A 23565-nucleotide genomic window follows, 5' to 3' on the forward strand; every position below is an offset into this window, starting at 1 on the left:
ACCATTATTCCTCAGGATGTAGAACATCTCCACTCATCTGAATTCTCTTCAGGAAAGTGTGAGTACAGTTATTTGTGGTTTTCCAGCTGGTTAGGCTCACTCCCTGACACACTGATGTGGCAATTCCTTTGGGGGATGTTGTGCCAGACTGGCCTTGTCTCAGCCATGACTTTCAGTCATTGTGGTGATCAAGGGGAGGGAGCCTTGAGCAGGAGCTTGCCGTTTTCCTTGTGTTTTGCAGTATTGGAAGTCCAGCTGGTTGGTGTTGTGTGCTTGTAGGCCATCCTGGGGTTCCAGATTGGACCTGAGGAAGGGCTCTAAGTTTGAAGCCAGCCTGAGCTACAATGAAACCTTCATGTAACTACACTGAAGCTACACCAAAGAGAGAGAGAGGGGAGGGGAGGGCAGGGGAGGGGAGGGAGAGAGAAAAATCTACTTTGGGGTAAAACACCATCTCCGGGATTTACTATAATGCTAAGGAGAAGGGCTGGAGTGATGGCTCCGTGGTTAAGAATGCTTGCTGCTCTTGCAGAGGACCTGGGCCACATCGGGCAGCTCACAGCCTCCTATCCTGTAACTCCAGTTCCAAGGGTCCTTCTTCTGGCCTCTGAGAGTACCACACTCATGTCCACATAGCTCCCTGCCACATATATACACATAAATAAAATAAAACCATCAGGCTAGAGAGATGGCCCAGTGGTTAAGAGCATGGACTGCTCTTCCAGAGATCCTGAGTTCAATTCCCAGCAACCACATGATGGCTCACAACCACCCGTAATGGGATTTGGCACCCTCTTCTGGGGTGTCTGAAGACAGCTACAGTGTACTCATATACATATATAAATCTTTAAGAAAAAAAAATCATCTTTAGCATTCTGTAATCCCAATGTCTGGAGCTCAAGGTTATCCTGGGCTACATGAGACCCTGTTGAGAAGAAAAACAAAACACACACACACACACACAGGGGAAAGGAAAGGGATGGGAAATTTGTCTGGAACTCTGACTATAGCTGGGGCTGCCGCTCAGCAATAAAGTGCTTGCCTGGCGTGCGTGCAGCTCTGGGTTCAAGTCCCGGTACTGAGTGTGTGTGGGGGTACTATAAGGGGAAACACTGTTCATTTTCACACACCAGAGACTTGAAGCTATTTTGTGTGGCCATCCACTTCACTGACTGCCATACAGGTGGTCAAAGTTCATAAAATAAAAACATAAAACAAAGCAGAAAAGAACAAAAGAGACTGGAAAGACTGTTCAATTGCCAGCAGCCATAGGGCAGCTCCCAACAGGGTGTAATTCCAGCCCCAAGTTATCTGACGCCCTCTCCCAGCCTCTGCAGACACTGCATGTGCACCGTGTGCATACACAAGTGCAGGGAAAACACTGGCTGCTCTTGCAGAGGACTGGAGTTTGGTCCCCTGCACTCAAGCCTAGCTCTCTTCTGCTCCCCTCAGGTACACTCACCCATGGGCGCGCACACACACGCGCGCGCGCACACACACACACACACACACACTCACACGAAATAATAAATAAATAAATCTCTTTAAACAAATCTACCCGTCATTTTACAAAGAAAAAGATAGCCACTATGAGGCCCCTTCTGAGCCAGACACTGTCCTATACACACAGTGTGAAACCTTTCCAGTGAGTTTTTATTAGTAGTTGCATCATGATTCAGGGTCCCAGGGTAGGGACCATCATATACTGAGGTCCCCCTTTTCTATCGGGGAGAAGGTCAAAGAGCAGAGGAGAGGTGGGCGGAGCCAGGTCAGATCTTCCCAGGAAATGTGCCTTCTGCTATGCGGTCATCCCAGGCTGAGACCTGTAAAAGACAACTGGTGTAAACACCACAGGGTGGATTTCTTGTTTCCCGGCTTTGCTCGCCAGTGCATGTGGCCAACAGATGACCCCACAGGTGCCTCCTGTGACTAACACTGTCCCAGAGAAGCAAGCGACCCAAAAAGGCAAAATCACTACCCTATATGACCTGGTAGTCCATGGAAGAACAGGCAGGAACCCAAGGGTAACCAGTAACTGCTCTTGCAGAGAACCTGGTTTGGCTCCCAGCACTCACACCAGGGAGCTCATGGCTGCATGTAATCCAGAGCCAGGGATCAGAAACCTTCTGGTCTCCTTGGGTATCTGCATTCACATGTACATACCCGCAGATACCCACACAGAATACAACAATGTGTGTGCTCGTTTTCCAAGACAGGGTTTCTCTCTTAGCCCTGGTTGTTCTAGAACTTGCTCTGTTGACTAGGCTGTCCTTGAACTCACAGAGATCCATCTGCCTCAGCCTCTTGAGTGCTGACCACCACTGCCTGGGCACTACGGTATATTTAAAGATTTACTTATTTGTTGGGCAATGGTAGTGTCTGCGTTTAATCCCAGCACTTAGGAGGCAGAGGCAGGTGGATCTCTGTAAGACCAGCCTGGTCTACAGGTCAAACAGACAAACCCTGTTTTGAAAACCATTATTAACACTGTATGTTGCTTGTCAGAACAGACAAAACAAACAAAATAACCTAGGTGTGCTGGATAGTTTTTATGTCAATTTGATACAAGTTAAAGTCATCTGAGGGGAAGGAGCCTTAATTAAGAAAATGCCGGGCTGGGGATTTAGCTCAGTGGTAGAGCACTTGCCTAGTAAACGCAAGGCCCTGGGTTTGGTCCCCAGCTCCGAAAAAAAGAAAAAGAAAAAAAAAAAAAAAAAAAAGAAAGAAAATGCCTCCATAGCGGGTTTAGTGTTGTATGCCTTTGATCTCAGCACTCAGGAGACAAAGGCAAGAGGATCTCTGAGTTCTAGACCAGTCTGGTCTGGACCAGCAGAACTACACAGAAAAACTTTGTCCCGAAAACCGAACAACAACAAAAAGAAAATGCCTGCATAAGACCTGGCATAAGGCATTCTCCTAATTAGTGATTGATGGGGGTGGACCCAGCTCACTGTATGGCGGGTCATCCTGGGTTCTATGAGAAAGCAGGTCAACAAGCCCGAGGAAAAAGCCATCGAGCAGCACCCATCCATGGCCTCTGCATCAGCCCCTGCCTCCAGGTTCCTGCCCTGCTTCAGTTCCTGTCCGCACAATTTGCTTTTGGTCATGGTGTTTCATCAGAGCAGTAGTAAGCCTCTAAGACACTAGGCATTTATAGGAAATGAGGCTGGTCTCTGATGTGGCACAAATGAATAACCAGCTTGTGCCAGCTTATGTAGTCAGTATCAGAAGATGCCACACTCAGGGATCTGTGTCCATCCCAGATGCCGATGGGAAGGCCCGCATCAAACTGTTAGCATTCCCATGAATTAATACCACTGGTGGACATACCTAGTTGTAAGTTATCTCTGTTTTTATTACGTGTGTGTGTGTGTGTGTGTGTGTGTGTGCGTGCGTGCGTGCGAGTGAGAGAGAGAGAGAGAGACAGGGACAGAGGTGGAGAGACAGGACAACTGCAGGAGCTGTTCTCTCCTTCTACCATGTGTGTCCTAGGGATCCCATTCAGGTCGTCAGGCTTGGCAGCAAGGACCGTTAAGCACTGAGCCCTTTCGAGCTCTCACATTCCTCAGTGAGAGGCAGACTCGGCAGATAAAGGCATGGGCAATGGAGCCTGCGATCTTACCACAAGGGACCAGGCCAACGCACACACCGGGAACTCCCTGTCAGAAAACCTACCACCGACCACATGACAGCACTGAGCTCTGTCATCCCTGCAGCAAGCTATAGGACGTGCCTTCCCATCTACATCTCACATACTTAGTTCTTGTCTATTTTAATTTTTTTTTTTTTTTTTTTTTTTTTGGTTCTTTTTTTCGGAGCTGGGGACCGAACCCAGGGCCTTGTGCTTCCTAGGTAAGCGCTCTACCACTGAGCTAAATCCTCAGCCCCTATTTTAATTTTTTAATTAAGGGCTGGAGAGATGGCTCAGTATTAAAGAGCACTGGCTGCTGCTGCAGAGTCAGTTCCCATCGGACATCGCTGCTGATAAGTCTGTAACTCCATTTCCGCCTATCTCCTGCCCTCTTCCAGTCTCTGGGGCACTGCATGCACATGGTCCACAGACATACAAAGTGACCGAACACCAAACACATAAAAATAAAAATAAATTAATCTTTTAAAAAATTTGGGCTGGGGGTTGGGGATTTAGCTCAGTGGTAGAGCGCTTGCCTAGCAAGTGCAAGGCCCTGGGTTCGGTCCCCAGCTCTGAAAAAAAGAAAAAAGAAAAAGAAAAAGAAAAAAAAAATTGGGCCTGGAGAGATGGCTCAGTGGTTAAGAGCACTGACTGCTCTTCCAGAGGTCCTGAGTTCAATTCCCAGCAACCACATGGTGGCTCACAACTATCTGTAATGGGATCTGATGCCCTCTTCTGGTGTGTCTGAAGACAGCTACAGTGTACTCATATAAATATAATAAATAAATCTTAAAAAAAATTAATTATTTAAATGAGCATTCAAGGCATACCAAAGGAGCTGGAAAGATGGCTCAGTGGTTAAGAACACTTGCTGTTTTCGCAGAGGACCCAGGTTTGATTCCAGCACCAAAATGGCGGCCCACAACCAGCGGTAACTCCATTCCCACAGGATCCAATGCATTCTTTTGACCTTTATGGGCACCAGGCATCCAGCTGGTACATGCGCAAAATGCAGGCAAAACATTCAAACCCAAAAATGAATTTTTAAGAATCTAAAGAAGTAAGGCTGGAGAGATGGCTCAGCGGTTAAGAGCACTGACTGCTCTTCCAGAGGTCCTGAGTTCAATTCCCAGCAACCACATGGTGGCTCACAACCATCTGTAATGGGATCTGATGCCCTCTTCTGGTGTGTCTGAAGACAGTAAGTGTACTCATATATAATAAATAAATAAAATTCTACCTAAACAAAAAGAATCCAAGCAAACAAATACCAACAAAACCTAGTTTTTGTTTGTTTGTTTTTTAGGAAAACTAAATGTTTTCTATTAGGGAGAACAAAAGAGGGCTGGACAAACTGACTCAGATGCTGAGTATAGGTACTGACCTTTGCCCTGACAAGCTTACACACTAAGATTAGAAATATCTTAGGGGTTGGGGATTTGGCTCAGTGGCAGAGCGCTGGCCTAGGAAGCGCAAGGCCCTGGGTTCGGTCCCCAGCTCCGGGAAAAAAAAAAAAAAAAAAAAAAAAAGAAATATCTTAAACACTCATGCACACAAAAGTTTGGGGAGATGGCTCAGCACTTAAGAACACTTGGTGCTCTTGAGGACCTACTTTCCCGTGGTGGCTCGTAACTCTAGCCTGGGAGACTCAGTGCCCTCTTCTGACCTCTGCAGGCACCAGACCAATGATGCGGTGCACAGACATACATGCAGGTAAAATACCCCCGCACATAAAGATAAAATACAGTATAACTAAGGTTTCTGAGATATGGCCATCAATAGAGGAACAAGATAAAAAAAAGATTTATGTATTATTAAAAATACAGTTTTAAAATTTCTGTAACATAGTTGGGGGGAGGGGTGGAGAGGAAGCAAGACCCAGTGGCAGCTGGGGATGTGGCCCAGTAGGGAGACTGCTTGCCTAGCAGGCAGGGAGCATGGGGTCATCCCAGGATTGCTTCAGACAGGGTGTGGTGGCCTGTGCCTGTAACCCCAGCTATCAAGAGGCTGAGGCGGAATCTCAGGAGTCCAAGGTCATTCTTCAGCACAGAGCAACTTGGAGGACACTTAGACTACATAAGACTCAGTCTGGCAACCTGCACAGGTCAAAGCAAATCACAGAGCAGAGTCTCATGCCGAGGACCCATCTGTAACTCCAGTTACTTACACACACACACACACACACACACACACACACACACACACACACACACACACTTGAAAAAAATGATCTGGGGTTGGGGATTTAGCTCAGTGGTAGAGCGCTTGCCTAGGAAGCGCAAGGCCCTGGGTTCGGTCCCCAGCTCCGAAAAAAAAGAACCAAAAAAAAAAAAAAAAATGATCTAAGGGCTAGGGTTTCAGGTGTGTTACCACCACACCAAATTATCATTTTGATTCTGAGACACATCCCCCACCCCCACCCACAACCTCCATGGTTTTTTTTTTTTTGGTTCTTTTTTTTCGGAGCTGGGGACCGAACCCAGAGCCTTGCGCTTCCTAGGTAAGCACTCTACCACTGAGCTAAATCCCCAGCCCCCTCCATGGTGTTTTAAGACAGGGTTTCTCTGTATAGCACATGATGTCCTAGAACTAGCTCTGTATACCTGGCTGGCCTTGAACTCATGTTGATATTTTCATTTCTGAAATGAGTGTGAATGTTACAGTCACTCCCTCGACTCTTACAGAGATCAAGCATCTCTCGAGTCCAGCAGTCGGCAGGGCCCTCTGACTTCATGAAACAGTAATGTGGCAGTGTGAAATACTGAGTGTGGAGTCTCAGTGGGTCCTGGCTTTGTGGAGGTGTCTACTGAACTGAGAGGGGGGAGATGGCATGTCTGAGATCTGTTCTAGAGCACCTCAGGAAAGGGAAGAAGGAAAAGAGAAGGAAAAGAAAAGAGACATATGGAGAAACGAGGCCTAACTACATGCATGACCACCATGCCAGTACCTGAGAGTCTGTGGCAGGAGGATCATGAGTTCGATGCCAGCCTGGACTATACAGCAAGGCCCTCTCTTTAAAAAAAAAAAAAAAAGCGGGGCAGATGAAGGCCCAGAAAGGATAGGACAATGCTTGTCATGTAAGCCTGACAACCCGAGCTTGATCCCTGTGACTGTGGAAGGGAAAACCTGACTCCATACAGCCGTCCTCTGCTCTTCGCACATAGGCAGGGGCACAGCTCTACCCAGCCACACAGATCACATGCACAGTAACACATTAAACAAACTATCAAGAAAAGGTGCAAACCCCTGGGTTGCTATTCAGTCTGGATCAAGGACTTATTTTGGATCATGGAAATTACTCGCTAACTTTTCTTTTTAACTACTAAGAATTATGTATTTATTTTATGTATATGAGTACACTGTAGCTATTTTCAGACACCAGAAGAGGGCATCGGATCCCATTACAGATGGTTGTGAGCCACCATGTGAGTGCTGGGAACTGAACTCAGGACCTCTGGAAGAGCAGTCAGTGTTCTTAACCGCTATCTCTCCAGACCTTACTCTCTAAACAAAACAAAGAAAGATTTTGGGCAGGCAGTGGTGGCACAGGTCTTTAATCCCAGCACTCAGGATGCAGAGGCAGGTGGATCTCTGAATTTGAGGCCAGCCTGGTCTACACAGCTAGTTCCAGGACAGTCAGTACTACACACAGAGAGAAAATCACATATGCACGTGTATCTGAGTATGGGTATGTGCACATGAGTCCAGTGTCCTTGGATTTCACGAGAGGACATGGGATGCCCCAGAGTGGGTGCTGGGACCTGGACTTGGGCCATTATGAACAGAAAATGCTCTTAACCTCATCCTCTATTCCCCCAGGTTTTATGCAATTTACATTTGCTCGTAGGCTCACAGTACAAGGAGCCAGGATGGAAAGTCAGACTACGTTGGCTCTGAACTCAAAGGGATCTGTCAGCATCTGCCTCCCAAGGGTGCTGAGATTTAAAGGTGTGGGCCACGACCGCCCAGCCCAAGGCTGTGTTTCCTCAGTGCATGGACAAGGCAGGTCTAGGAGGGTAGTCCTGGGCTGAGGGCCCTAACTGAGGAGCTATCAGTGACACTCCATGGCTGGCCCTACCTTGGCCCCTGGAGATGAACTCTCACTAGTTGCCATATTCTTCTCTGCTAGGTCCCCACCTGAACACCCCAGGATCTCACCGGGAGGCACATACCCATGAGACGGGGCAGAGGGACTTGTACACTCGCCGGTACCACTCGCACACGGAGACGTCACCGCCCTTTGCCGTCATTGCCTTCTCACAGCGGTGGAAGTCTGTGGAGAAAAGAGGTTCGGAATCAATCCTAACAAGTACATTTTTTGAGGAAAATCTACAAACACTTTTTGCTTTATGATTAGTTATACATACAGAGGGAATGCAAACTAACAAGTACGCCATAAAGAGCTGTGTATACCTGACCTGGGCGGTTATATAGAACATTAGGGAACAGCTAGGAATGAGAGCAAAGTGTGAGGGAATTATGTAAGTCCAGACCCAGCTAGGAAAGGGGAAGGTGGTCTTGATCTCATTTGAGGAAGACAGGGTGGGGTACCAGTGGGTTTTTGTTGTTGTTGCTGTTTTTATTGTTTTTTTTTTTTTTCTTTTTTCTTTTTTGAGGGAAGGTCTCATGGACTCAAGGGAGGCAGGGGCCCCAAAAGTAACCACCTTCAGTTCATGGTGTCCTGTCTCCAGCAAGGAGAAAGGAAAGGGACTGTGTTTAAGATTGGATACAAAGCAAGCCAAGAACAGGGTACTGGCAATATCCATTTTTATCCATGGATTGTGACTGCAGGAGACATCTCTGAACCAATTATTTACATGTTGTATTTACTTGTGTTGTGTGTGTGTGTGCGAGACAAACACACAACACACACACGCACACTTTTCTTCATAATTCTTCAAAAAAATGTTGAGACCAAAGTTTATATAAGACCCTGACAGTTGGGGTTGGGGATTTAGCTCAGTGGTAGAGTGCTTGACTAGCAAGTGCAAGGCCCTGGGTTTGGTCCCCAGCTCAGAAAAAAAAAAAAAAAAAAGACCCTGACAGTTTGAGGGGTCTGGACCCTCCAGAGGATATATCTGGAGTGAAGGAAACCAGGCTGGAGTGCATAGGTCCCTGTTCCCCAACTTCCCTTATGAGGTAGGAGGTACACAGGAGGCTCAGGCAAGACCCTTCATGGCACTCTGCTCACCCAGGTAGTTCTGCCAGCAGTTCTTAGTCTGGTTCTGGTTTGGGAAGCGGCTGTCAAAGGGGGCGGTTTTGTAGTTCTTGATTTTAGTCTTGATGTCTTCGGCCATCCTGACTCCTGGATGCAAACAGAGTGGGAACGTTGGCAACCATTCTGGAGGTGCCTGGGCATGGGGATGTCAGAACACGAGGCTCAGGGAAAGAAGTCCAGAGTGGAAGAACGAGTTGAAAGTGAATGAGCTACCACCTCCTCCTTCTCAACACAGAAAGATGGAGGGCAGGGAAAATCCATACACTGAGTGCAGAAGCCACAGAGGTCTCCTTGACAAAACCAATCTTCATCCTTACACTCTAGTTAACGCTCACTGCGTGCACAGCCCATACTACGTGTACTCTATACAAACCTACCTCATGGCCACTCTAAAAGGTGTAACTGCCTCTGCTGTCTACACAAGGGGCAGCGTGTCTAAATGACTTTCCAAGGTCATGCAGCACCCAGTGATAGTACTTCATCCATCAAAAACACTATGAGGATTTTCGGGTGTCACCAGAAAGCTTTCTGGTGTCACACACTCATCAGGGGTCCCATGAACTCAAACTTTTCTTAGAATGTGCCTAAATGCATTGCAGAATTGCCTAAAATGATCCCTCCTCCCCCCAAAAAAGCTCAAAGGAGGGGTTGGGGATTTAGCTCAGTGGTACAGCGCTTGCCTAGGAAGCACAAGGCCCTGGGTTCCGTCCCCAGCTCCGAAAAAAAAGAACCCAAAAAAAAAAAAAAAAAAAAGGATTTATCAAGTACAACTGGAGGTACACGAGTGAAGATTTGTGACCCCTGCAACTAGCATGTGTCAGGCCTCTCTGATTTTGACTGCTGACAACTGCCCATGTTGCCAAATCTATTGGAGCTTCTGCCTCCATTCCTAATGGAAGTAAAAGCTGCAATTCGATCAGAGGTTAATAAAATCACCATGCAACTCCCCCTTTATCATTCAAATACTTTAGCTCCTTGAATTTTATTGACTACCCATAGCTTTGATATGTCTGAAGAGATGACAGCCAATATCACCCGGGGGTGTGTGTGTGTGTGTTTGACCCCACAGAGGTGCCAAAAGTCAGTGTTAATTGAAGTCGCCCAAAGAAGTGGTGTACTTGGGCAGTAGAACAGGTTCATTGGGGAGACAGGCTGGGCATCGGGGATTAGTAATTCTGGACAATATCTCGAGTTTTGAGAGCTGACCAAAGATGATGCTGGGGGAAAAGGAACGAGTCAAGGCGACAGACTTCGGCCTTCGGGTGGCCACGCCTGTGAGCCCGCGACCAAAAGCACCACAGTTCAATTTACTGGGTCCAAATCCTAATTGCCATACAGCCGCTGCTAAGGCGCTTCACACTCCAGCCCCAGCTCTGTTAAAGGGGATAATGGCAGGTCCTAGTTCATAGGGCTGGAGAATGGAGTAATAAGAGACTGCTTTCAAGCGACCTAACATCATGAAGGCGGATATAATGGTGAGCTCCAGGACCCCGCGCCCAGGGTAGCCGGAAGTTTCTTCCCGGCTTCAGGGAAGCCCCGGGGCGCTTCTCTACCACAGACAAGGTTCCCCCCAGGATCCTGACCCTTTACACTCACCTAAAGACTGTCCCGGAGCAGCGTTACTTCAATGTGACCCTTTGCAAAGACGCCAATGTCAGACGGGAAGCGGAATTCCGACTGGCCGGAAGCTGCAAGAGGAGAAGCCGAATTGAGTCCTCCGAGCTGCTAGAGTGGCTTCGGGAGGCGTGCCCAGAAGTCGCTCTGGCCACTCCCACTTCCAAAGAGGCCCGACCTCCTATTGAGCTAAATTCCTGTTTATTATTGTTGCTGGTCCAATCAGCAGTTTGCTTTGCTCTTAAAAGGCTCCTGACGTTCAGCTATGGGCTATTGTCACCTGCCAGTCCTTCCCAGATGAAAAAGACAGAGTGAGGCTGTCTGCAGAGTGGGAATGGGAAAATATACCAGATAATCTGTTTTGAGACAGGACTTTGCTATACAGCACAGACTGGCCTCGAACTTTTTGATCACAGATTCCTGAGTGCTAGGATAACAAGCTTTTACCCCTATGCTTTGATTCAAAAGTTATTTATGTTTGTTTATTTGGATTTTCGAGATAAGGTATCTTAGTTTGTGTTTTATTGCTGTGAAGAGACAACATGACCACGGCAACTCTTATAAAGGAAAATGTTTAATTAAGACTGGCTTACAGTTTAATATTTTGCCCATTATCATCATAGTGGGGAGCAATGTGGTGAATTGCCTTGTCTCTCCAGGGTGGGTGTTTTCAGCTGGTCTTCTGCATAAGCTGGAATCCTGAAGAAGTAGGTTCCAATGGATGTGCTGGCAAAGCGAGCACCTGTTCCTTCTTCCATTGTCCTTATATTAGGCCTCCAGCAGTAGTTATTGCCCAAATTAAAGATGTGCTTCAAGATCGAGATCAAAAACTTGTGTCATTCCACCTCGAGATCTGGATCAAAAGCCCGTGTCTTCCAGCCTTAAGGTCCAGATTAAAAGCATGTTGTCTTCCTGCCTCAAATCTGGATCACAGATGTGCCCTATGTTTCAGGAGTGTTCATTCTAAATATAGTCAAGTTGATAATCAAGAGTAGCCATCCACACAGGGGTTCTCTGTATAGCCCTAGAAACTTTATCTATCTATCTATCTATCTATCTATCTATCTATCTATCTATCTATCCATCCATCCATCCATCCATCCATCCATCCATCTATCCATCCATCCATCCATCCATCTATCTATCTATCTATCTATCTATCTATCTATCTATCTATCTATCTATCAACTATCTATGGCTGTTCTAGAAATCACTCTGTAGGCCAGGCTGGCCTCAAATTTAGATCTGCCTGCCTCTGTCTCCCAGATGCTGGGATTGAAGGCCTGAACCACCACTACCCAACATTCATGTGTTGTGGAGTATCCACCAGAGAAGACATGGGTTTAAATTAATAGAAAGTGGGGTTGGGGATTTAGCTCAGTGGTAGAGCACTTGCCTAGCAAGCACAAGGCCCTGGGTTCGGTCCCCAGCTCCGAAAAAAAAAAAAAAAAGAAAAGAAAATTAATAGAAAGTCTTCATTAGCTCTCCATCGATTACATTAGGTGTTTGGGATCTTTGGTGTAGCACCAAGTTCTTTTTAGGATAAAATTTTAAGCGCAAAACTTATATTCTGCAAAACTTTTATTCTGAATTAACATACTTCAGTTCACAAGAAGAGCTAGCTGAGCAGTGGTAGCACACGCCTTTAATCCCTGAGCTTGGGAAGTAAAGGCAGAAGGGTCTCTGAGTTCAAGGCCAGCCTGGTCTACAGAGTGAGTTCCAGGACAGCCAGGGCTACACAGAGAAATCCTGTTTCAAAAAAGGAAAAGGCACTGCTGAAGAAAACACAAAATCCTTGCCTTCTTAGGTCCTGAGAGCTTTGTTAGAAGGTGAGAAACAAACTGGTCTGTCCTTCAGTCTCATCCATCACTGTATCAGACACCACTGCCCACTCATTCTCAAACCCCAGAAATCACAATTCAGGCAGTTGAGAGTCCTGTATTGATTGGAGGAAACTTTAGGGATTAAATGTTGGGTCTGATGGAAAGATTAGCCACCACTGTATCATTCTTAACATGTATTTTTTTTTTGGTTCTTTTTTTCGGAGCTGGGGACCGAACCCAGGGCCTTGCGCTTCCTAGGCAAGCGCTCTACCACTGAGCTAAACCCCCAACCCCCCCTTTTTTTTTTAAGTTGTTCATAAGGGGTTGGGGATTTGGCTCAGTGGTAGAGCGCAAGGCCCTGGGTTCAGTCCCCAGCTCCCAAAAAAAAAAAAAGTTGTTCATAGACTGCCAGACCTATTGAGCAATCCAGTTTGTTTCTGGCTTTAAAATGTTTCCAGAGTCCTCCTTTGCCACATGAACTTCGGGTCCTTCTGTCTGGATTATTAATTATAGTGGGTCCGTTTCCTGCATCTCAGCCTCTCTGCTGCTCCACAGTGTGCACCCTCTGCCCTAAGGATGCCTTGACCACTTCAGTTATTACCACTCAGCCAGAACTCATTCCCTGGCTTCTGACATAACTAGTCTAAAACTAAAATCCTTACGAATGACTCTCACCTCCCCTCTCCTCATTCCCCTGAAGCTCAGGCACCCTAGTTAGCTGGTCCTTAAGCATACAGACTGGCTTCCCCTAGCTTTTATTTTTATTTTTTTAAAGATTTATTTATTATGTATACAGCGTTTCACCTGCATGTATGTGTGCAGGCCAGAAGAGGGCACCAGATCTCATTATAGATGGTTGTGAGCCAGCATGTGGTTGGTGGGAATTGAACTCAGGACCTCTTGAAGAGCAGTCAGGGCTCTTAACTGCTGAGCCATCTCTCCAGCCCCTTCCTTCCCCTAGCTTTTGCACTTGTTCCTCCCATGGGTTTGGATGTTTCGCCTATAGATGGCTCCTCTTCTCACCTTATTTGAGGCTTTGGTTTAGAAACTCTGTTGAATGGACAGAAACTTGTACTCAAATGAGGAGCAGTTAGGGACTAGAAAAGGCTGTAACGCAGGCTCTGAAGTTTCCCTTATATTGCCTTCTCAACAAATTATGTGTGTGTGTGTATGTATGCGTGCAGGCATGCATGCATGTTTGTATGTATGTGTGTATGTGTGCATGCATGTATGTATGTATGTATGCATGTGTATGTGTGTGTATAGTATGTATGCATGTATGTATTGTGTGGGGAATGAGATGCACATGCCACTACACATCTGTGCAAGACACACAACTTAAGGGTAGTTCTGTAGGGGTTCTGATGCTAAGGTCCTGTTCCCCAATTGATTCTTGATCTGTCAGTAAAGAAGCCATGGGCCAATTGCTGGGCAGAAGGGATGGGTGGGACTTTCGGGTCCCTGGAGGCAAGCAGATGGCAGGTGCTGAATGGCAGCCATGTGAGATCCTGCCATGTGGCAGCCTGTGGCTGCTCTTACAGGCGGGTGCCATCAGAAGTGTTCAGCTGGGACAAGATGTAACTGAGCAGCTAAAGTTGAGGGCGGGTGGAGAGGTGCGTAGCTAAGAGTATTGATCAGGGCACACTTCTCCAGGTGGGAGATAAATAGCGTCCAGCAATTGTCAAAGGCAAGTTGAAATTGAACGTGTGTGTGTGTGTGTGTGTTTGTGTGTGTGTGTGTGTGTGTGTGTGTGTGTGTGTGTGTCTTTTATCTGACGATTGAAGGGAAGCTGGGTGGGGGTTGGTAGCACGGCCCATTCCTGGAGCTTAGGCAGGGTAGCAAAACTACATGCAACAGGTTCTCTCTTCCACCATCTAGGTCCCTGGGTCCCTGCAGGGACAAATTTAGGTTGTCAGACTTGATGGTAAGTGCCTTTACACGCTCTGCCATCTTGTTGGCCTCCACGGACTTCTTTGATCCAGTGTCTAGACCTAGCTGGTACAGGGGCCTCCTTCATAGTCTCTCAGTCAGCATTGTAATTATTTGTGGAGTTATTTGTTTACATAACACATCCATCCCTTTCAACAACATCTTCCTAAGATCTAGATCCCATCTCTGCTTATATATCACTGTGCTTTGTACCTTGGAAACCAAGACACCATTGCCTATGTATTCTTTGTAAAGTGACTCCTCTGCACCTAAATGCATATTTCTGAACAGCACTGTAATATCTTGCATGTTGCCAGGCAGTGGTGGTACATGCCTTTAATCCCAGCCCTCGGAAGGCAGAGGCAGGTGGATCTCTGAGTTCGAGGCCAGCCTGGTCTACAGAGAGAGTTCCAGGCCAGCCAGGGCTACACAGAGAAAGCCTGTCTGGAAAAACAAAACAAAACAAAACAAAACAAAAAACAAAACCCCTCACCACTACCACCACCATCGCTGGGTCTTGCCTTCTGATGGAAACATCCTTTGCTTTCTTGACTTCTCTCCACCTGACTCCCAGACTTTCTTACATAGTTTCCTCCTGGGCTCATAGTTTCCTTCTTTTGGGTTCTCATGATCCCCTGGGCTTTCTTCATCCCATCCCTAAGGACTGTAAGCTCTTCCTTTCTGACGGCAGTGTACGTAGGCTGTGCCTGTTCTGGTTAGTGATGTATCATCAGCATCAGGCACAGGAGAGTTACCCAGTAGGCCCTCTTTGAGTGCTCCTAGAGTGGGTTAAGCTTCCTGTAGGTTTTTTGAAGGTCTGATTCTATGCCTTCCAACTTGGACTGGCCATGGTTTTTCTAAGTGTGTATTAGGTCTAATTATTCAAATTTCTTCTACATCTAGAAGGTACTCAGCAAAGTCTTTTTTTTTTTTGAAGCCTGAGTGTGTCTCTCTCTCTCTCTCTCTCTCTCTCTCTCTCTCTCTCTCTCTCTCTCTCTCTCTCTGTATTGTTTTGTTTTGTTTTGTTTTGAGACAGGGTTTATCTGTGTAGCCCTGGCTGTCCTGGAACTCACTCTGTAGTGAGGCTGGTTTCCAGCTCATAAAAGACCTTTGTGTCTCTGCCTCCTGCTAAGTTATTGGATCAAAGGCATGCGTCACCATGCCTAGCTGTGAGCCTTACTCTTTCCTTCAAGAAGGTAGAGCAGATAAAGGTCCGTGATGGGGTTTTATAGCTGTAACAAACCTTTTACTATAATAAAATGTTCAAGCTGGGCTACTTTATAAGGAGCATAGATTTGTGGGCTCGTGGTCTGGAGCAAGAAGATCCCAGCTATAGAACTGAGGCTCTAAGCAGGGTCCCATTGATAATGTCATTTCACCACCGATGGGTTGTTTTAAAAATATATTTTTATTTTATGTGCATTGGTGTTTTGTCTGCAAAACTATCCGTTCTCCCTGGAAGTGCAGTTACAGATAGTTGTAAGCTGCCTTGTGAGAACAGCATCCTCTGGAAGAACAGTCGGTGCTCTTAACCAAAAAGCTATTTCTCCAGCCCCGATGGAGGTTTTTTTTTTTGTTTGTTTGTTTGTTTGTTTTAATAAAAAACAGTACCTTGCTATGTAGCTCAGGCAGGTCTGGAGCTCCTAAATTTACAATTCTTCTGCCTCAGTTTCCTGAATGCTATGAAATTAGTGGTCTTTGTCATGACTTACAGTGAAATGACTTTTTTTTTAAAGATTTTATTTTATGTATATGGGTACACTGTAGCTGTCTTCAGACACATCAGAAGAGGGCATTGGATCTATACCATTGAGCCATCTCTCCAGACCATGAAATGACCTTCTTGCTGGTCATCTTGAGACAGGACATCATGTAGTATGAGACTGGGACACCCCTGTGTGTCTCTAGCTCTAGTTATAAAGCATCAGAATACAAGCACGGGGACTTCATCCTAATGATCTGATTTCTTCCAGTCGGACCACCATCTCTAAGTGCCACAGATTCACTTTCTATGCTCTTCATAGATTTAGCATAAAACTCCGGAGATTAAACTCTTAGATAAATTTCAGAGGATAAACTATTGTCAAGCATTAGCAAGTCCAACTTTGGTTCTGGAGAGATGGCTCAGTGGTTAAGAGCACTGGCTGTTCTCTTGCAGAAGACCTGAGTTCAATTCCCAGCAACCACATGGTAGCTCACAACCATCTGTAATGGGATCTGATGCCCTCTTCTGGTGTGTCTGAAGACAGCTACAGTGTGCTCACATACATAAAATAAATTAATCTTTTAAAAATAAGTCCAATTTCTTTTAAAGATCCAATGCAGGACAGACAGACAGTAGACCCTATGAACTTCTTACCCCAAACCAATCTCCAAGTTGAGAGGTGCAGAAGGAGAGAGAACAAAGGCAGAGGGAAGAGGTAGGATCTAGATACCTAAGGTGAGGAAGGGATTGGGAAAACCAGGGAAGGAGCAAGGGATTTGTAGTTTACAAGTTCCCAATGGGAGGGATCCAGTCTGGTCCTTTCTCCTGGGTCCTCTTAGGACTAAGGGCTAGTTTGTAGCTCAGGCAGGTCTGGAGACCCTAATTTCACAATTCTCCTGCCTCAGTCTCCAGAATACTGTGAAATTAGTGGCCTGCATCATCACTTACAGTGAAACGTCCTTCTTGATGGTCATCTTGAGACTAAGGACTAAGGAACTAAGACACTGACAGTCTAGGGACCCAGGTTCAAAGACTCCGTTAAAGACCTTCGGATACCTGATTCTGGGCGGAGCCTGAAATGTCGGGGTGCACATTTAGGCTCCCTTGACAGGTCGAGTAGGTGTCAGTAGGAAAGAAACAGACACGCAAGATCGACAGGGTGGTTTTTTTGTTTTTTCTTTTATTGGCCTTCTGCACCCGGCAGATGTCCCATATCATCCTGACAGGCAAGGACAGGCACGCGTCCCCCGAAGCGGTATGTGTACTTGCGCCCACCGCTCTTGAGCACGATGTCGCGGCGGTAATAGTAACGTAGACCTCGGCTCAGCTTCTCATAATTCATTCCCGGCTTCCTCTTGCGCTCGCCCCACAGCCGGGCTACCTAAGCCGCACACAGGCTTGAGGTCAGAGGGACCAGTGTCTTAGTTGCTATGGGCGGGGCAGGTCTTAGTCCTAATGGGCGTGGGGGGGTTGTAAGTGGGTGGGGGCGGGGCCGAGAACTAGGTAAGCGGGGCTTGCGGGACAAGGGGAGCTGTCTTACCTCTTTGGGGTCGCACAGCTGGAACTCGCGGTTATTGCCGGTCCAGCGGATGCAGCTGCTGCGCGCCCCGTCGTGGAGCAGCTCCAGGAGGAACTGCCACAACTGAATGGGACCTGAGAGATAGAGGCATGTGAACGTCGGGCTTCCCAGATCTAGAACACTTCACTGGGACAAATCTAGGAGTCCGGGAGCCTTCACTTTGAAGGTTAAAAGGTTCAGGTTCTCCCAATTTAGGACCCAGGAGTCCAGCTCAGTTTCTCCTCGAGTGTCTGTGAGTTCGGATCCCTCCATGAGAGACCCAAGAATCAGTTTCAGGAAGCCCTGGCAGCCTGAGCCCCATCTAGGAGTTTCGGGAGTTTGGCCTCTCCACCTCGAAGACCCAGGAGTCCGAATATGCTCCTCTTTCCTCTCACATAACATAGGGTCCTACCTTTTTGTCCTCTCGGTTCCTAGAAATTAAGTGTCCGTCCTCTCACCCGATCCCTCTTCTGCTTTCTGATACAGAACCCCTGTCCTCTAGCTGCCAGTTTCCCGGATCCCACCTCTTTTAGTTACCCAGACCCCACCCCCAAGGTGTCTAGGCCTAATCTTTATCCCTTTGGCTTCACCTCTTCTGCAGTTTGCAGCCTCTTACCTCGGTGGTTAGTTTTGGAGTAGGGAGTCAATGTGGCTCGATCAGACTGCTGGCTCGATTTGGATGGCGTGGCGAATGCTGGAATCTGGTGCCCCTCGAAAGGGATGCTGCAGTTTTGCAGCCCACTATTCCACGTGGTGGTGTAGTCCGAACCCGCAGACCCGCCCCACGACATTTTATAGTCCGCCTGCGCTTCCCCGCCCAGGCCACTGTCCCAGTAGGTGGATCCATTGGGGCCCGCAGAACAGTCCCAGCTGGCGGTGCTCCAGGTGGCGGGAGGGTGCGACCACGAGGGGACCCCTCCTGCCGAGGTGGCAGTATTCTGGCCGGTCGCCCCTTCAAAGCCGACGAAGGGGGAGGGGCTCGTGCCCGGAGGGGCGGGGCCTGGCGTCTGCGAAGCACAGCTCCACGGGTCCGAGGTGTTGCACCCCAGGTCTGTCCAGTCTCGCGACCACGGAAGGGGGTGAGCAACGGGCTCTGTGAGGAGAACAGACCTTAAACAAGGGGAGCCCAGGAGTCTTGATCCCCCGCACACTTGGGAGTTTTAGGGGAGTTTTGGCGCCTTGTATGGCCTTTAAGATGTAGGTGTTCCCAGTCTTAGTCCCGCTCCTCTGAAGACTAGGGGAGTCTAAACTCAGCTCTGGCGTGTCAGGATCCCGTTCTCGTCCCACCTCCATTTTCTACCACTCACCGGCCTCGAAAGGTACTTCTTCGTGAGGTAAAGCGGGGTTCCAGTCCAGCTCTGGGAACCCTATGTTGGACAAGAGAACTGAATTTTAGGAAAGATGTGGCAATGACTTAGGGACCTCGGCCATCCACTCATGCCTCCTTCAATCTCAAAAATCCAGACGTGTTACTTCCTTGCCGCTCAGCATCCTCGTTCTTTCTAAAAGGCCCAGGATCTCCCATTTTTTCCCCCAGCACACAGGGGGTCAAGCCCAGCAAACCTACCTTTCCAGCAGCTTTCTACGTTCATCGGTGTGATCGGTGTGTCCCCTTGCAGTGCCACTTCAGGGAAATAGAAACCAAATTCCGCTCCTTCTGCGGGCAACAAGGATGTTAAGGCCGGTTTAGGGGTCAAGGGGTCCGCATCTTTGGAAGCTTGCAACCACTTTGTCCCAAGCCACAGCAGCTTACCCAGTCCTGTCAGCTTGTCTCCAGGAGGTACTTCCTGCACTGACGCTTCATCCCAGTTCCACAGGTCCATGGAGGCTTGTTCTGACGGTTCTGGTTGAGAGAGGAAAACTTCCAAGGGTAATGGACAAGTTGGTGAGATTTAGGGACCCAGGAGTCTGATTACAACCCTTGTTTCCCTCAAACCCAGAGGAGACTTCTGCAACCTCCTTCCCCAGGAAAAGGAATATTGGTTTCCAGTCCCTTCTCCCTCTCTCAGATACTTAAATCCAGGTCCTTCCTAGTTCAGATACTCAGGCATCCAGTTCGTGGCTTACCTCTGGCAGGTTCCTTCTCTCCTTGCCAGGGGGGGTCTCAGCCCCATTTCATACCATGCACCCTTCCCGGGGGGCCTGATAGGGGAGGGGGAATTTTCCGAGACGTCAGAGCTGGGGGTCGCAGCCTGGGTCAAGTTGCAGGGATGGGGGCGTGGTCAAGTTGCACCCCCTGCTTTAGGGATGCGCATTGGTCCCTGGAACGGTCCTTTTGCAGGGACAAATTGGGCTTGGAAAAGGACTTGGGGAACAAGGGTAAGGCAGGGATGGGGGTACTGAGATCTAAGGGGTGCTTACGGGGTAGTGGGGATGGGGTGAGGGGTTTGGACAGGTTCCCCGTCTTGAGGATTTGGTGGTGAGACATGAAAAGCGGTGGGGGAGGAGGGTCTGGGGTCAGCTGGGCAACTCTGGGCTTATCTGCAACAGGAAGAGGGATTTCCGGCCAGATGCCCCCTTTCCCTAGCATCAGCCTACGTCACAATCGGCAGGGTGACAGACAGCCAGATGGAGTGGGGTGGGGGAATCCAACCCTGAATCCCTTACCAGGCAGAGGGAGGGTGTCCTGGAATTACTATCGAATAATGGCAATCATAATCAAAATAACATCATCATGGGCGATAATAATAGTAATAGAAACCACTAACGTTAAATGAGCGTCTGCCGGTCCGAGAAGCCATACACAAAAACGGACTTTCATTTAATCTTCTCAAGGGGGAAATGTTTTTATCCCAAGTTTATGAAGGGGGAAACTGAGGCATGCTTTTTCTGTCTGGGCTTTCTGAGCTATAGCAGTCGCAAACAACTGGGGATTTTTGAGTATGAACTGAATGTGAATTATTGCGTGGAATAATTTTATGTGCGGCAGTGATAGGTTTGGAAAGATATCGTTTTTAAATATTGTATTTATTTAATGTATATGAGTACACTGAGGCTGTCTTCAGACACACCAGAAGAGAGCATCAGATCTCATTACAGATGGTTGTGAGCCACCATGTGGTTGCTGGACCTTTGGAAGAGCAGTCGGTGCTCATTTTTTTTTCTTTTTTCTTTTTTCTTTTTTTTGGAGCTGGGGACCGAACCCAGGGCCTTGTGCTTGCTAGGCAAACGCTCTACCACTGAGCTAAATCCCCAACCCCGCAGTCGGTGCTCTTAACCACTGAGCTATCTCTCCAGCCCTGGAAAGATCTCTTTATTAAAAGTGGAGGGGTTGGGGATTTAGCTCAGCGGTAGAGCACTTGCCTAGCAAGCACAAGGCCCTGGGTTCGGTCCTCAGCTCCGAAAAAAAGAAAAAAAAAAAAGTGGAGACACTCAGGGATGAAGTGTTTTGTTTGAAGCTTGCTTCCACTGACTCAGAAAAGAATCACATGCACAATGTGCAAAAGTGTACAAACAATATTTGGGACATAGCTATACCAAAAAGTGTTGCTTGTTAAACTGAAACTCAGTAACTAGGCATCCTGTTTTTTTGTTTTTTGTTTTTGTCTGTTTTGTTTTAATTTGCTAAGCCTGGCTAACCTTAGCTTCAGTAACTTGGCTTCAGATAATGTATATGCGCTCACTTTAAGTATTTGGTTAGTAAATATTAACATGAAAAATATTTGAGGTCATTTTAATACTTAATTTTAATATTAAAATTTTACTTACTGGCTGGACAGTGCTGGCATACACCTTTAATCCCAGCATTTGGGAGGCAGAGGCAAGTGGATCTCTGAGTTAGAGGTCAGCTCAGAGCGAGTTCCAGGTCAGCCAGGGCTACACAGAGGAACACTGTCTCAAGAAAACAAAACAAAACAAAACAACAATAAAAATAAACCCCACACCAACCAAACAAAAAAATACTTGAGTACATACTCAATATTAAAAGCATTTTTATTTCCAGATATGCCTTTAACCCCAGCACTAGCATAGGAGGTGGATCTCTGGGATTTCAATGCCAGTCTGGTTTACATAGTGAGTTCCAGGCTAACCAGGGCTTACAAAGTGAGATATTATTTAAAAAATAATAAATACAAGTATTTTTTATTTGTTCTGGCAAATGCTCTACCATTCACCTATAGTCCTACCCTTAACTTTATTATTGCTGTTATCGTGCATGTACCAGGACATGTATGCTGAAGTCAGAAAACAACTTTGTCCGTTTCTCTTTCTACCCTCACATGGCTCTGGGGATTGAACTCAGGTCTTCAGACTTGTGTGGCAGCACCTTTAGCCATGGCCAGCTAATGACCCCCCACCACTTCTTTTTTCTTTTTTCTTTTCTTTCTTCTTCTTCTTTTTTTTTTTTTTCTTTCGGAGCTGGGGACCGAACCCAGGGCCTTGCGCTTGCTAGGCAAGCGCTCTACCACTGAGCTAAATCCCCAACCCCGATTTTTTCAGAACAGGGTCTCACTGTGTTGCCCCAGCTGCCTCAAACTCCGAGACATTTGCTTCAATCTGCCTCCTGAGTGCTAGGATTAAAGGCATTTGCCACCTTGCCTGGTATTGGTGTGTAGTGTGTGTGTGTGTGTGTGTGTGTGTGTGTGTGTACATTGTTAGAGGTCAAAGGACCCCTCTAGGGGTTATTACCCCTAGGATCTAGGGATCAAACTCAGGTCAATAGGGTTGACCTACCCACGGAACCACCTCATTCACCTAAACCCTGGATTTTTAGAGAGAAGAATGATTACGCAGCCTAGGCTGGCCTCAAATGGAGTTTTTGTTTTGTTTTGTAAGATTTATTTATTTTATGTGAGTACACGGTGGCTTCAGACACAGCAGAAGAGGGCATCGGATCCCATTACAGATGGTTGTGAGCCACCATGTGGTTGGTTGCTAGGATTTGAACTCAGGACCTCTGGAAGAGCAGTCGGTGTTCTTAACTGCTGAGCCATCTCTCCAGCCCTCAAATGGAACTGATCCTTTCTCATCTTCCTTGGTTCTGAGATTATAAGCATGCACCACGATCCTAGCCAAAAATTTAAAAAAAATTTCTGTGTTGGAGGATTTTGTCTGCCTGTCAGTTTGTATGTCTGCACACATGGTACATGCCTGGTGCCTGTGGAAACCAGGTGGCAATGGATCCTCTGGAAATGGAGTTAGGGATGGTTGTGAGCCACCATGTGGGCACTGAGAACCAAACCCAAGTCCTCTGCAGGAGCAGTGAGTGCTCTGAACCTCGGAGTGTCTGTCGAGGCCCTGCCCCGAATCTCTTTAATAGCCTCCAGAACTGGCACAGCACCTTCATTCTTTAGTATTTGGGTGAAGGATGCAGCACAGCTCTTCCATTTTGCAGAGAAACAGAACCTCCAGAGAACAGGCTCTTGGGGGCTATGCTTGGATCCAGAGTTGAGTGAGCCATGAACCCCTGGGGAGATCACTGATCCCCTAACCCCCAATTCAGGCCTGAAGGGTCCTGTTGGCCTTCTTACCCCAGTTTCCTTTCCCCGAGGTTGGCCTCTCCTGTCTCCTGCTTCTCTGAGGTCCCTAGCCCTGGACCTGCTTCACCAGCCTGGGGCCTTGTCATTGTCTCTCCCCCGACAAGTCTCTCACTCCTGGGTATCTGTCCTCCATCTCTCTGTACCTTGCTTACTCCACCTAGCCTCCTCCATCCCTAAATCTCTGCTTGCTGTGTCCTCTGTCCTTTGTTTTGACAATTCCCTTTTCCTTTTACTTTAGTTGCAGGGAAAAAAAGGGGTTCAGGGTAGAAAGGGCTGACCACCGGGAGAAGGGAGCTTAAGGATTTGGGGACTGAGTAGTCCATTCCAGGTGGCAGGGGGCTAAAGGGCATTTCCTGCCAGGGAGGGAGGCCCTCACCCCTGTGGCCAGACTGGAAAATGTGACGTCAGGGAGGGAGTTGTAAAGGGTGTGGGGAGACAGGAACAGAAGAAATTTGACACCTCTCTGAGTGATCTTCCTGAAGTGCCTTGGCATCGTCTCTCTACCCTCAAGCCTCAGTCTTCCCTAACTTGTTCCCTAATTTAGGGTTCTGATGGCTGTGTCTCTGGGAGACCTCCATACCTTCTTCCTACACTTTGGCTCTGCCTT

General features: G+C 47.4%; 2 protein-coding genes across 14 annotated transcripts; both read right to left on the minus strand.

The window, feature by feature from the left end:
* Positions 1-1603: 1603 nt before the first annotated feature.
* On the minus strand, positions 1604-10607 carry Cox6b1 (cytochrome c oxidase subunit 6B1). Of its 5 annotated transcripts, none has more exons than XM_006228795.3 (4): positions 10446-10607; positions 8823-8936; positions 7804-7904; positions 1636-1823 (listed from the first exon to the last, which is right to left on the minus strand). In XM_006228795.3, the coding sequence occupies exons 2-4, from the start codon at positions 8926-8928 to the stop codon at positions 1770-1772; spliced, it is 261 nt and encodes an 86-aa protein (XP_006228857.1). In that variant the 5' UTR covers positions 8929-8936; positions 10446-10607; the 3' UTR covers positions 1636-1769. The 5 variants fall into 5 exon arrangements, with proteins under 5 accessions (NP_001138745.1, XP_006228857.1, XP_038947145.1 ...); XM_039091217.2 differs by having other exon boundaries at positions 7790-7904; positions 10446-10603; XM_063274412.1 differs by having other exon boundaries at positions 8823-8982; positions 10446-10519.
* A 6463-nt stretch (positions 10608-17070) lies between these two features.
* On the minus strand, positions 17071-20673 carry Etv2 (ETS variant transcription factor 2). Of its 9 annotated transcripts, none has more exons than XM_039093962.2 (7): positions 19840-20673; positions 19546-19620; positions 19046-19339; positions 18786-18845; positions 18095-18571; positions 17461-17573; positions 17071-17301 (listed from the first exon to the last, which is right to left on the minus strand). In XM_039093962.2, the coding sequence occupies exons 3-7, from the start codon at positions 19299-19301 to the stop codon at positions 17101-17103; spliced, it is 1107 nt and encodes a 368-aa protein (XP_038949890.1). In that variant the 5' UTR covers positions 19302-19339; positions 19546-19620; positions 19840-20673; the 3' UTR covers positions 17071-17100. The 9 variants fall into 9 exon arrangements, with proteins under 9 accessions (XP_038949890.1, XP_038949889.1, XP_038949888.1 ...); XM_039093961.2 differs by having other exon boundaries at positions 19046-19321; positions 19840-20672; XM_017590045.3 differs by having other exon boundaries at positions 17073-17301; positions 19046-19132; positions 19232-19321; positions 19546-20669.
* Positions 20674-23565: the final 2892 nt, after the last annotated feature.

This window comes from Rattus norvegicus, chromosome 1 (genome assembly GCF_036323735.1).
Source record: "Rattus norvegicus strain BN/NHsdMcwi chromosome 1, GRCr8, whole genome shotgun sequence".
NCBI classification, from domain to species: Eukaryota; Metazoa; Chordata; class Mammalia; order Rodentia; family Muridae; genus Rattus; species Rattus norvegicus.

Bases quoted from the DNA above. Each gene is read 5' to 3' on its own strand.
- Cox6b1 (NM_001145273.1), bottom strand. From the start codon at position 8,928: ATGGCCGAAGACATCAAGACTAAAATCAAGAACTACAAAACCGCCCCC. The intron at 7,905-8,822 runs GTGAGCAGAGTG...TTTTCTCCACAG, and splicing joins CTGCTGGCAGAACTACCTGG to ACTTCCACCGCTGTGAGAAG. The intron at 1,824-7,803 runs GTATGTGCCTCC...TGTCTTTTACAG, and splicing joins CCCTCTGCCCCGTCTCATGG to GTCTCAGCCTGGGATGACCG.
- Etv2 (XM_039093962.2), bottom strand. From the start codon at position 19,301: ATGGACCTGTGGAACTGGGATGAAGCGTCAGTGCAGGAAGTACCTCCT. The intron at 18,572-18,785 runs GTGAGTGGTAGA...TTCTCCTCACAG, and splicing joins AGAAGTACCTTTCGAGGCCG to AGCCCGTTGCTCACCCCCTT. The intron at 17,574-18,094 runs GTAAGAGGCTGC...TCTATCTCTCAG, and splicing joins CTCCAAAACTAACCACCGAG to GTCCCATTCAGTTGTGGCAG.